This window comes from Pangasianodon hypophthalmus, chromosome 11, assembly GCF_027358585.1.
Source record: "Pangasianodon hypophthalmus isolate fPanHyp1 chromosome 11, fPanHyp1.pri, whole genome shotgun sequence".
Taxonomy (NCBI): domain Eukaryota; kingdom Metazoa; phylum Chordata; class Actinopteri; order Siluriformes; family Pangasiidae; genus Pangasianodon; species Pangasianodon hypophthalmus.
In genome coordinates, this window is record NC_069720.1 from 18,499,387 (window position 1) to 18,512,245 (window position 12,859).

A 12,859-nucleotide genomic window follows, 5' to 3' on the forward strand; every position below is an offset into this window, starting at 1 on the left:
GCAGCATAAAAAAGTTAATATTGCAGTAAGTAACAAATGTATCTAGAGAGATTTATTAAAGAAAGAGTAGCTAAAGTTTTTAAAATGTAGTGGTAGTTAAACCTGATTGAAACATTTTAAAACGTAACGTAAAATAAAAAAACATTACTAAAATGAGCAGTGACTGTACTTTTACTTCATTACTATCCACCACAGGTGTTGATTTCTTTAATTACCTATAGATAATGAGTGTTCACTCGGACACTGTCACTGAGTATCTGCACCTTTTGAAGTCTCAGGCTTGGTCCTTCTGTTTCTAATTGCTCTTTCTGTTCTGCCTTCACCTGCTCATTAGCTCCTGTCACTTGTTTGTGGACTCATTATGATGCTCAGATGTTTTCCAGTTTGACTCAGTTCTTGCAAGTCTCACTAGTGCATCATTCATTGCTGAACCTATTTGTACATGAGCTTATTTACTCTAGTTTCTTGCTTTGTGTTATTCTGGTTGTGACCTTTCTGCTTGCCTCTGTGTTACTGGTTATGTATCTGCCTGTTCTGACTTACCTACTCGTGTTCTTGACTGCACTTCCTGGCCTGACTCTGACTTCTGGAAAAGCTCTAATAAACTATAAATAATATTCCTCCCAACCATTAACGGGCTTTAAGTGCCAGCAAGCAGAGCAACCATTTTCTTTATTCTTCTTTACAAGCACATTTGTGTGTTTTATTATTTATTAGAAGAGAAAAGGAGCTTTTGTGATGAACTTGTAATAAACCATAACAAGAATATGATGATGAATTATAGATGAAGAACCATGCAGTCAACACCAGAAATTTGTTAGAGGAAAATATACGAACACAAATCATTCTCACAGAAACCTAAAAAAAAATTCTTCAAATAAATAAATAAATATCTGGATACTAAATAAATAATTTAGTTGTAATAATTACAGAAATTGTTGTCTTCTGACCAGGATTAACACGTGTAAAGATGAGTGACAAATTATGTCTATAACAAAATCTAACACAACAAAATCTAACACAACAAAATCTAACACAACGCCACCGCAAACCACCATGACAGCTTCAGTGCACCTTGGCATAGATTCTATGGTGGCCCGTAACAAACCAAAAACACAACAGCTAAATCAGAAACACAAGCTCAAGGCAGGTCCTTGTTGCACGTCACATGCTCATTGCTGCCTGGCTACAGCATGTGTCAGTCTGAAAGATAACAAAAACAGAGAACTGAAAAAAGGTTTACCACACGAGGAAATATAAGCCTAAATGAATCTACTGTGCTTTTATTCACAGTCATTTTTATCAAAGCCATTCATATGATATTAGTTTGAGCATGTGATGTGAGGACCACCTACCCTTTCTGTTTTGCGCTAATGTTTGTTTGTTTGTTCTTTTTAGTTTTTGCTGTTGTGTTTTCTAATTTGCAGTTGTGTGTTTGGCTCGATAATGTGTTTTAGACTTACAAATGAGACAAATATTTTTAATTCAGGTATAAGCAGTAATAAAAGCAGTTAAAATATTGTTTAAAATGTCAAAAATTCTACCATTAAAAGCACAATCAGGGCATAATAATTGTTTTCAAAAGTCTATAATGGTTAGAAATTTGCAAGGAATTGGACCCATGCACACACTGTCCCCCCACTCAGTGTGGACAATGGTGACTGAAGCAAAGACCCCAAAGATCACACTTTCAGAACTGTACAGTTTAGTTTTGATTATTGGATTTGTCACGTTTTAAAATCAACTATGAAACACCACCCTCATAACACTCTTCCTGAGAGCAGTTCTCAAAAGGAAGCACCTAAACCTGATCAAGCTTCAGTTCCAAGCTGCAACAAGGACTATATTGTTTTTAGACCAAAATCTAACATCAGCATGTTTAGCGGGGAAAAAAAAAATTGGACTGAATTCAAGGAAACGCACCTGATTCCTATTGTAAAGCATGGCGGTGGATCACTGATGGTTTGTGGCTGTTTTTCAGCTAGTAGTCCAGGAGCTTTTATGAAGATTGATGGCATCATGAATCCTGCTAAGTACCAGGATATTTAGCCAAACCAGGCTGCTTCTGCCAGGAGGTTAAGTCTTGGCTTCTTTCAGTTTAGCTTCTATCAGATCTTTCAACAAGATAATGAACTCAAACATGCATCCAAGTCAATCATTACAGGAACACAGTGTTTTGCAGTGACCATCTCAGTTTCTGGATTTGAACCGTACTGAAAATATGAATGGATCTTGAAATGTTTTTTTTTAAACATTTTGGAGGAGTGGTCCAAGACCCTTTACAAGTGTTATGTAGTAGGCCAGTGCTGTTTTTCTCTACGATGAAGGCTTCCAGAAATATTAATGTTTGGGGTGCTGATCATTTTGAAAACACTGTTTTAAAAAAAAATGATACATTATGTAAGAAAATGGTTGTTTGCTAAAGTATTGGGGGAAAACTGTATAACAGCCACATATCTTTAAGCTCAAATTATTGCTTGTTGTCTGTGCATTAATTATTGCATCTGTGTCAATCATTGCATTTTATTTATAAATTGTAAAATAAAGAATTATTATTATTAATTATTTAAAATAATAATAATAATAAAATTTATTATTGTTATTATCATTATTATTATTATTATTATTATTATTATTATTATTGTAGTAGATAGTCTTCTACTCCAGATGTTCATCTTAGTCTTAGTGTTGATAATTTGTAGCATGATGCACTAGTTTGTCCATCAGAAAAGGCTTGCATGGGAACAGGCCATCGTAACTGGTATTTAATGGAAGGCTATACCTCTAACCGCACTGGCAACCATAATGAGCCTTATAATTATACCACAGCACTCTGAGATTTCTTACCAATGCTTCTGGTGCTATATTGTGCTTCCTTACTGATTTTTTCCTTTCGTCTTGCTGCCTCAAAGTGAGAAATCCAGAGACAGGTGTTGAGATCGAGCAGCTTTCTGTCTTAATTACTCGGCTGTCCGTTCTTTCCAGAGCAGATGGGCCCTTCTCAGAAATTAATGATGTAGCTTTCATCCCTGCAATGCATATTCCCCTGTCATTCTTACAGTAGTCTTAATGTCTGAAAAAAAACTCCAATCTGATTGCCATACCAAAGTATAATTACCGAGATTGGTGGCTGACTGACACAAACGATTTACAGAGTTATTCGTCATTTTAATGAAAGGTACAAACTAGTGTGCCATTAGGAATTAAGTTGAAAGGCCATTTCACTGTTGTTTTATGTCTCTAATTTTTTAGATGAAGTTAGAAAGGTATGCAGATGAAGACTCTATAACATCTTTCATACTTTTGCATCTATCTATGGTTAAACATAAACACATTACCATAAATACATTAATTCTGCTTGTGTCAACCAAATTTTATGTTTATTCCCTTCAGAGAAAGGTAATTAAGGTCATAATTCCCAATACATTGGCAATTGTTTGTTTGTCTGTTGGGTTGTTTGTTTGAAAACCCATTTAACTTTACTCTGTTACAGTTCAGTTAGTCTCGCAAACATAGTTCATAATTCTGCGTCTATCTATGGCTAAATATAAACACATTCATATATACACATTAATATAAATACATTTATTAGTTTGTTTATTAATTTGTTTGAAAAGCTGTGTCATTTCAGTTAGTTCAGGCATCAGCATTTATTCCCCTTACAAAAAGGTAATTATATTCCTAATACCCAACAATTTATTTATTTACTTCCTTCCTTCCTTCCTTCCTTACTTACTTACTTACTTGCCATTACCCTTTTACATTTTAGTTAGTCCAGTCCTCAGCATTAATTTCAGACTTTGGCCTGAAACTACTGACCACTGGTTATGCATTGAAGAAGGCATACATAGCAATCTCCAGCTGATACAACTGACTTATATCTGCCTCTTCATAAATATTTATATATCTATGCGAATAGTCTTTGACTGAAAGAGATTCAGTTGTGCTAAACATATATGAAATAAACATAGTGATGTATGAAAAATTAACAGTTTGATAATAGTATTATGGTATCTGCTCGTTTTCTATAAGAACAGCATTACTCCACATGTAACAAGAAGGGGCTACTGTACATTTAGCGTTTATTACATTATCAAGATTTTTTCATAGTTTCATAGTTTAGCAAGACCATATAAAAATACAGTTTTTCCTGTTCTTTGTGTTAATGTAGAAACTCACAGTAGTGGCAGGCAGGCAGGATACAGACACAGACAGAGGCTGGGTTGGTGGTTAAGAAAGCTTTTAGTTCTGTAGGTGAGGGTAGAGCGTGGTAGTGGTCACTGTGGCTGGCAGCGGAGTGCAGTGGTGGTGTGAGGTCCGAGACTCTCCTGTAGGCAGCAGGGGTGAGGGCTCTCGGCACGTCGCTGGGGGAGAGCGTTGTTGTCATTGCTGTCATTGTTGTCTGAAAGACAAAGAATAGAAAGGCTAAGCAAAGCCACATAGACAGAAACTGCTCAATTTGCTGAGGTCGCAGCACCCTTCTATTCTCTCCAGTCTTCCCTGAGAGTGTAAGAAGCACAGCAATTATCTACTGCCAGCCGTGATCCATTCCCCCGCCCCACGGCCACGTGCTCTTCTGCGGCCCACAGCAGCGGTGCTGAAATAGCTCTGTCTGTTCAGCACCCGGGCGGCAGTAGGGTGAGGAGCGTGCAGCAGTTTATGCGTCTGGAGACCCACTGTCACAGTTAATTAAAAAGTAAGCTATTCTGTATTAATGTTCATTTACATAGCTTCTTTTATGGTATACAATACCCTTTGGAATTATTTTTTGCAAAGTAATCAGTATAGCATGACACTAATAGTTTCTCCATTTCTCATTTCACTAATACTTCATTTCAATCCTGTTCAAAGACTGACATAATAATGTCATTAACGTGCCATAGAAGGTGTCATATGCTGTCATCAGTTGCCATGAGTTATCGTCCAATAATCTAAAAATATTATGTTACACTCATGATGTAAGCGTCCGGATATGTACCATAATGTTTGATGGCATGACCATTTATTTTATGATCCTGCATATTTGAATCATATTTTATGACAGATAGTGCAGGATACACACATAAAACTGTCATAATGTATTTTATACAACACATAAAAAAAGCCTCTGTTTTAAATGCTGGTAAGAAGCAATAGTACAACTGAGATCATTCCCATCAAATTTTTGATTTTCAAAAGTAATGAGACCCCTCTTTTCCTGCATCTCTTATTTTGGCATGTTAAAATCACTATGTTAACCCCTTTATGATGGTATCATATGCTTATAATATGTCATGATAGAATCCTTAACTTTTGTGAGACATTATGTATCTCAGGTGACATTTTTATGCAGCCAGAGTGTTTTTATATCTGTTATGAGGTATGTTTCATCACACTTGTCATAGTATATGTAATAAAAGAGATGCTAACTAGAGTTACCTATCATGACATCAGACAACTATCAAGACTATATTGGGTAATAGTAACACCACACTGCTATAGAACTGGACAAAACTGTCATGATAACTCATCCATCTTCCATGAAACATATATGATATGGTTATGTCAGATGACATGTATTTGCAGAAGAAAGTGTTACTCTGATTTCCTTATAAAATACCAGTCATACCAGTATGTCATCACACCTTTGAAGCCAAAGTTCCTTTTAAATTAAGCCAAAGTTCATTCTGATTCCTGACTGTAGTCAAAAACAGCAGACAATCCATCCTTTGTTGAAAACCTAGAGGACCAGCTGTGACAAAACAGCAAAATTGGGTGTAAAACAGGGACTCAGGATATAGGTATGGACAGAGGTGCCAACATTTGCAGTCCCTTGCTATAAGGCCCAAGAAAACCATACTTTTTCAGCTAAAAACAAATAAAATCTGCCCAGTGGAAAAGCCAAATAACTGGGCCAAATAGAGGGAAGGGCATCTGGATGTGGAAGACACACGTTTGCTTTTGGTAGCAGTTACTTTGTGCTGTGCTGACTTTATCAGGTGAGCTTTGACCTGTGAATTTGTGAACCCCTGTTTTGTGAATAAAAAAACAGAGAGTGGGGCTGTGGTTTGTGCTGTGATCATGGAACCATCTTGTCCACCAGCATATGCCAGAGTTTTTATGGAAAAATTCAGGGGGGTTTGTTTCTGCCTGCTAGGATTTTCTTGTTAGTAATTTTGGCACCTCTGAGTTTATTTGCAAAATCCAGGTTTACAAAATGAAATAAGATTATCCACAGATTGTGGCAGGTGGCTGGCTACTATCCTGAACTAGTGTGAGACTAGGAATTTATTAATTACAAAATCAAGGAGCTAGAAAACTAAAGCACTGGGAAAACAGCTTGGAATTGCAGTTATACCAAAACATACATGACTTCACAAGGACACAGGATTAATAGGACAAAATGAAGCTAATACCCAGATAGAGAACGTCACTGATCACGGAGCATGTTTAAGGCAGAGATGGAGCAGTAGCAAGACAGGAAGTAGAAAACGTGGAGCAGAATCCATGAATGTAAACAGGCCTCTCTTTCGTCTCTTAGCCCCCTCATGCAGGAGTATGAATTATTCTCAATGTTCTGACAGGCATCCTCATTTCCTCCCTTATCTCCATCCATATTCATCTGTCCTCTCCGTGTTCTCACCATTCCTCCCATTTATCTGCTCCCTGATTCATTATTTACCCCATAAAAGTGGTTGAACGCGGCCACAGCGCCAGATGAAGAGTGATGTGCGTAGCTGAAGGATGGCTCCACTCGTCCATGGCGCTCGCGCTGCCAGATTGAGGCGTTTCACTCCCTGACCCATCCATTCTGCACGCTTATTGTCTCAAATGTACTTGTCACTAGCAGCAGCTATCAAAGGGAGACAAATAAAAAGAGAAAAGCAACATTGTCTTGTGCTGCGCCACTATAAAGCTGCTGTTTTCCTATTCCATTCATTGCACCACCAAACGCCAAGTCAAATTCCACAGAAGTGAATCTTATTTGGTCAGTTAAACTCATTCTGATTCTGGTTTTTATGCATTCAGATGCAGGTCTGCTGCAGAAAGACAGCACAGTACTGAAGCTTCAGGAAGAACTTCATCCAAACCTGCATGTTCTTGGCGTACTCTTCCTGAGCAAACGCAACAGCCAGGCCTTCAGCTTTATCCTGCTTTTTCATTTGTAAGTAATACTTATACTTTTTCTTTATGTAGTGCTAGAAATGAGTAGAGGAGCCATTCATCTTATTCCGATATAAGTGTTGTATTATCGCCTATAAATATGACTCAAATAAAGCTAAAATATTCATAAGCACTTGTAGTACATGTAGTAAAATTAGGTGAAGTACACAAAGTTTCCAGAGAAACAGGATGTTGATCAGCTGTTCTAGGAAAGTGCTTCTGTGGTTGTAGGAAGTGAAACACATTGATATTGTATGCAATCATTTTTGCTCATTTTTATGAAGGGTGCCAATAATTCTGGAGTGCATTGTACATTCTTGGCCCTTGTGGAAAGGAAATCTCAGTCTGTGGTAGGTCTGATGCTATATGGCCATATAAATGACATTATCCTTTTCTCCATGGTCTGTCACCCACAGCCATGTAGACTACATCTGTAGGCCACGCACTTTGATTGAATGTCAGCTAATTTCACACCTCCTTGCATTATTCAGTGATTTACCTCCAGATTACATCCAATGAAGTGCAGAACTGCTGTCTATAGATGTTTTATGTGGCATAATGTATAGTTTTAAATGTCAGTATAATGTGTGTAATTGCCATCTCCTTTCAGGTTCCATTAAATTGCAATTTAGGTTTAAGGCTTATTCCATTTCAACACAAACCCCCTACTACTCAAACCATCTTGTTTCCTCTGAAGTTTCCATTTAGAGACCTGGCACTCATACTCAGTTTTATCTGGTGAAGCTAATCATTAGAGGCATTGGGGCTGAAAGAAATCTCAACTTATTTTCAAACTTCAAATGGATAAATAGTCTAGCTTGCTGGCTTGGAGCCAGGTGTCAAAATGCAAGAGCTGAGTGGACCACTTCTGGTAGGCAAAACTGGCACATTATTACTCACAAAGTGGGCTAAATTGTATTTACTTTCAACAGGAGCATAGCAGCCATTTTAAAAGTGAAGGGCACACAGCTATCAGTATATGACTCGCACCCCCCACATCCACAATCCATATTATAAAATTTGGGTTCTGTTTATATTGGAATTTGTTTATGCATTCTTAATTTATTTGTGACTCTTCTTGCATATATTTCACCTATTCTAAAATATCACACTTCAACCAGTACATGGCTAATGTATGATTCTGATTAGGAGTTTGATTTTTAGCAGCAGACAGATATCCCGATGAGGACTTTTATTTCAAGTATGGAACACCAGGCTCCCAAACAGATGTTTTAGTCTAAACAAATGAAATAAATCCACTAAAAAGCCTCCACTGACTTTGCTTGGTTGAAAAAAAATACATAATTGTCTTTTGTTTTTTACTGAGATGTACAGTTGGTATGTTCCAACAAAAAAATGGATGTGGTTAAATATTACCATTTACTAACCTTAGCTTATAAAAGAGCTTCTTTACAATGCACTTAAGCTGGCAGCAGTCCGTGCATTTAGGCGTGCTCTGTGCCAAACGCGTCCCTATCATTTTTATACCAGAACATTATCAAATTGTGCGTGTTCATAGCTTCTTGTCAAGTCCAGTCTGACAGCTAATAACTCCCACAAAACTTCATGTGAAAGTCTTTTCATAAAGTTGCCACTGACTTCATGCAATGCATTAGTTCTGATTAGTTCTGATTAGTTCTGATTGTTCTGATTAGCTTAATTGCAGCTGCTTCAGTCAGTCCAAAATAAACAATACCTTGAAAAATGCTTTTGAAAAATGCTATTTAAAATTTTTTAAGGTATTGTGCTTTTTTTTCCCTCAGAGATTTGTGATTGTTAGTCAGGGCATGTGCAATGTACCAAAAAAAATAAAAAATACAGGGACAGAATCATTTATCTACAAAAGTGTGGGGACGTGTCCCTAATGTCCCTTACGTTTGTTATGCACCTGGCTATCAATAATACCTAAGTAGCTTTAGTCCTTAATTTTATTTCATGTATTACTGCTTAAACAAAGGACTGTTATATCAGCATCCGAAAAACAAAGCCAAGGTCAACAATCATGTGTAATCATATATATATATATATATATATATATATATATATATATATATATATATATATATATATATATATATATTTTTTTTTTTTTTTTTTTTTCAAATATCAACAAGTTCAATGATACTGCCACTTTGGACCAATTTCATACCAGTTTTGTGCAGTTTTGTGCAGAGCATTGATTGATCCTACAATTTCAGAGAAAAGCATCATAAGAAAATTGTTGGACATTATGTTTTCCTGGAATGGTATATTTCTGACTTCCCTTTACAGCTTACAAATGACTCTCCTCTTTTGAGTGCTTGTCTCACTCTTCTATATTTAACTGCTTGGAGTTCAGCGTACACACAATGCCTTTAAAATTTCTTTAAACGTTCCCTATCAAGTGATCTCAACCCTAAACCCTAAGTTATAAAAACTTCTTTAATGTTTCTTAAAATAGAAATTCGACCATAAGCCATATTGGCTTTCCGTAGTAAAAGCTTTATTGTCCACTGTTGCATAACACAACACTAATTAAAATACTTTTATAGTTTATAGGGAACTGCTGCAGGGCATATGCAGTGCCCTGATTTTACTTTATGTATCCAAGTTTCATGCTATTCTTTATTTATCACTACAAAAATGATAGGCATGAGTGTGATACACAGACCACATTTATGCCCAAATTTAGTAGGATACCAAAGAAAGAGCCTAATTTGCAGCTGCAATTTGAAAAATCGTGAGTGTATTTACTTAGCATGTAGCAGATTCTTTACAAAGAATAATTGTACAAATAATGTCAAAGTAGGGGCAGAAAACAATTTTAAAATGATGTTTTAATGTGTGATCATTTTTCTTGGAATCAAATTTGGATCCCAGCAGAAATTCCTGGAAGAGTAAAATATAAACTTGCCACATGTATGCATAAGTGTGCCTCAAATATAATGCAGATTAATTGGATGCGTGATGTATCGGAAAATTGTCCAAATTATGTTATTCACATGAGCATGTGTTCTGTCCATAAAGTATTTGGGGGAAAACACTGCTTGTAGGCTGTCTTTGAGTATTATGGTAGTATTAGAGGTGAAAATGTGTGGAGAATTTCAAATAGAAAAATGTTCAAAAGTCAAAATTTTTAGTTATTTTGAGACACGGAGGCGCAAATGAGAAACTTCAATAAAATAATTGTTTTATTTTGTCATCAAATGGTGGACAACAAATTCTCACAAATTTACACACGAGTGAGTGATTTACAGGCTTCAGTAAATCACACTGTGTATGCAAAATAAATCTATTTGCACTCACTCAGCTCTGTATTTCTTCCTTTTTTATGGATGGAAAGACTTCAAATTGCATATTTATTAAGGCAAACATGCAAAATAGAGAAGATATGCTATTTTGTGTATTTAAAGGGTGTCTGATTCTGATTAGACGCAGTTTATCAGCTTGCGTTTCTTTCTTTCTTTTTTTTTTTAATGCAGCTTTTTTTTTTATAAAGTTTGCATGTATTTTTAGACAAATTTGGGCCTGTAAATCCAAGTAGACATCTTTACTACTTAAAACTACAATTCAGCCAACTGGCTCTCGAGACAGTTTCTTTAATTACAAATGACATTGTGGAATTTTAATCCAAAACCTAAAGTGATTTTAATGTTTAATTAAAATTCATTTTAAAATTACATTTTAATCATTTTAAATTTTACACTAATAATACATGCTCTTTGTTGTTAAGGTAATTACAAAAAAATCCCTCTAGATGACACACACTTAGAAAAAAATGTTTTTTAAGGGTTCCTCACTTCTCACAGCTCTAAATGATGTACACTTAAAAAGGGTTCTTCAAGGGTTCTTTGGATAGTTAAGGGTTCCTAACTTCTTATAGGGGGTTCTAGATATAATTTTTTTCTGTACACAAATGCAGGAGACCTAAGAGCCACATACTGAAACCATGGTTTGGCCATTTTCCCCATAGTTATGCTCATAATATCCCATAGTGTCATATCACAGCAAATCACAGACTCCAACTCCCAGCAGGCACCACGGCCTTCAAACATGGCTGCTTCATCCTACACTCCCCAGATCACTCACATGCTCCCTCATTCAGTCACCCAGCTTCTGATTGAGCTCACCTGTTCACAATTACACACACACTTACACACACATGACACTTTATACAGAGACTCAGTCACATACAGGTTGTGAAGTATATGCTCAGCTTTGTCCTCATACACCTGATGTTACCAGGCCTTAGTTTATTGTTGGTTTCCCTGGTTGACTGGCTTGTTTATTGTTTCTGATTTTTGCCTTGCCTCTTTTAGTCTGTTTGCTGATCTACTGATTTCCTGACTTTGATCATGATTGCTGATTTGGAATGGTTTTTTCATTTAACTGCCTTGTCTGCAATTGCTTTTGTCTACACTACCAGTACATGACATACAGCAGAAAGGTAGTAGTAGTAATAATAATAATAATAATAATAATTCAGGACTATTATTTTTTCATTTCAGGTCTTCAGAGAATAATTTTGATTTCACACTAATTACTAATTCTAGTTAGCATTATGGGGGAAAAAATAAATTACATATGGTTTTAAGCTCTTTGTGACTTATGTTTTCCTGAAAATAAAGATACGAAAAGGAGAAAAACTAAAATGTCAACACCACACCCCCCCACCCCCTTCTCTCTCTCTCTCTCTCTCACACACACACACACACCTCCGGATAAGCAGAGAGATTTCAGCCTAGGGATGTTTGCCTTTTATCTTAATCAACAAAAAGGTTAATGAAAGCACAAAGATAGAGCTTCGCTGCATTCTGCATTAGGGTAAGAGAAGATCAAGGCCTCGTGAGATCTGAGTGCTAAGTAGGTTTTTAATCCATGTAATGCCCTGAAGAGTGGCCAGAAGTGGAGCTTTATTTACATATGAAATGTCACCAGTGCCCTAACCAACAGCTTTTCTTCTATATGCCACGGTTAGTCCAGTGCAGTGACCAATTCATCAACGTTCTTTTTTTTATTTTAAAAGCTGCCATTTTTATAGCGTGAAATATTATAACAAGTGCTCATGTTTCTGATTTTAAAGCGCTAGCCTGTTCTTATAAGCCCTGAGACTTGATTCTGATAGATACTTTCATTTAAGTGTGTGTATGTGCAGAGCACAGTACCGTTCAGCTCATTTATTGATGTGAAAGGAAGCATGCCTCAAAATCAAGGTTGCAGCTTTGTGGACTCTTAAACGTGCTTTGTAAAGGGGCTCCAAAGACACCATGGATGTGTTAATAGCACTCAAAAGTCATCTTCAGTGCACAATTAGCCACGTTTGAATGGTTCAGCTCTGCTCAAGGATGTAGGTTTAATGAGCATTCAGACAGGTAACAAAAGCAAAGAATCTTTATTGCTGTGCTACAGAAGCTGGTGGGAAATATCACTGATACAAACAAGTGAAAATAGCATACAGAACAAAATTACAGGATCTGCACTCCCCAAAAACTTTATTAAGAACACCTCTACACCTGCTCACTTATGCAATTATTCAATCAGCCAATCATGTGGCAGCAGTGCAATGCACAAAATCATGCATATACAGGTCAAGAGATTCAGGGAATGTTCACATTAAACATCAGAACTGAAAAAATAGCCTGTGGCTACTGTAGTCCTAAAATATCTGTTCTTGGCTGATGGGAGTGGAACCTGATGAGGGCTTCTGCTGTTGTAGCCTATCTGCCTCAAGGTTCAG

The 12,859-nt window shown here is 36.6% G+C and overlaps 1 protein-coding gene across 1 annotated transcript in view; it reads left to right on the forward strand.

The window, feature by feature from the left end:
• si:ch211-51h4.2 (uncharacterized) overlaps window positions 1–12,859 on the forward strand; it is a 116,076-nt gene that overhangs the window by 12,881 nt on the left and 90,336 nt on the right. The window contains exon 4 of the mRNA XM_026914759.3: window positions 7,009–7,144. Within this exon, the coding sequence (XP_026770560.3) occupies window positions 7,009–7,144 (136 nt within the window). The remainder of the gene's footprint in view (window positions 1–7,008; window positions 7,145–12,859) is intronic.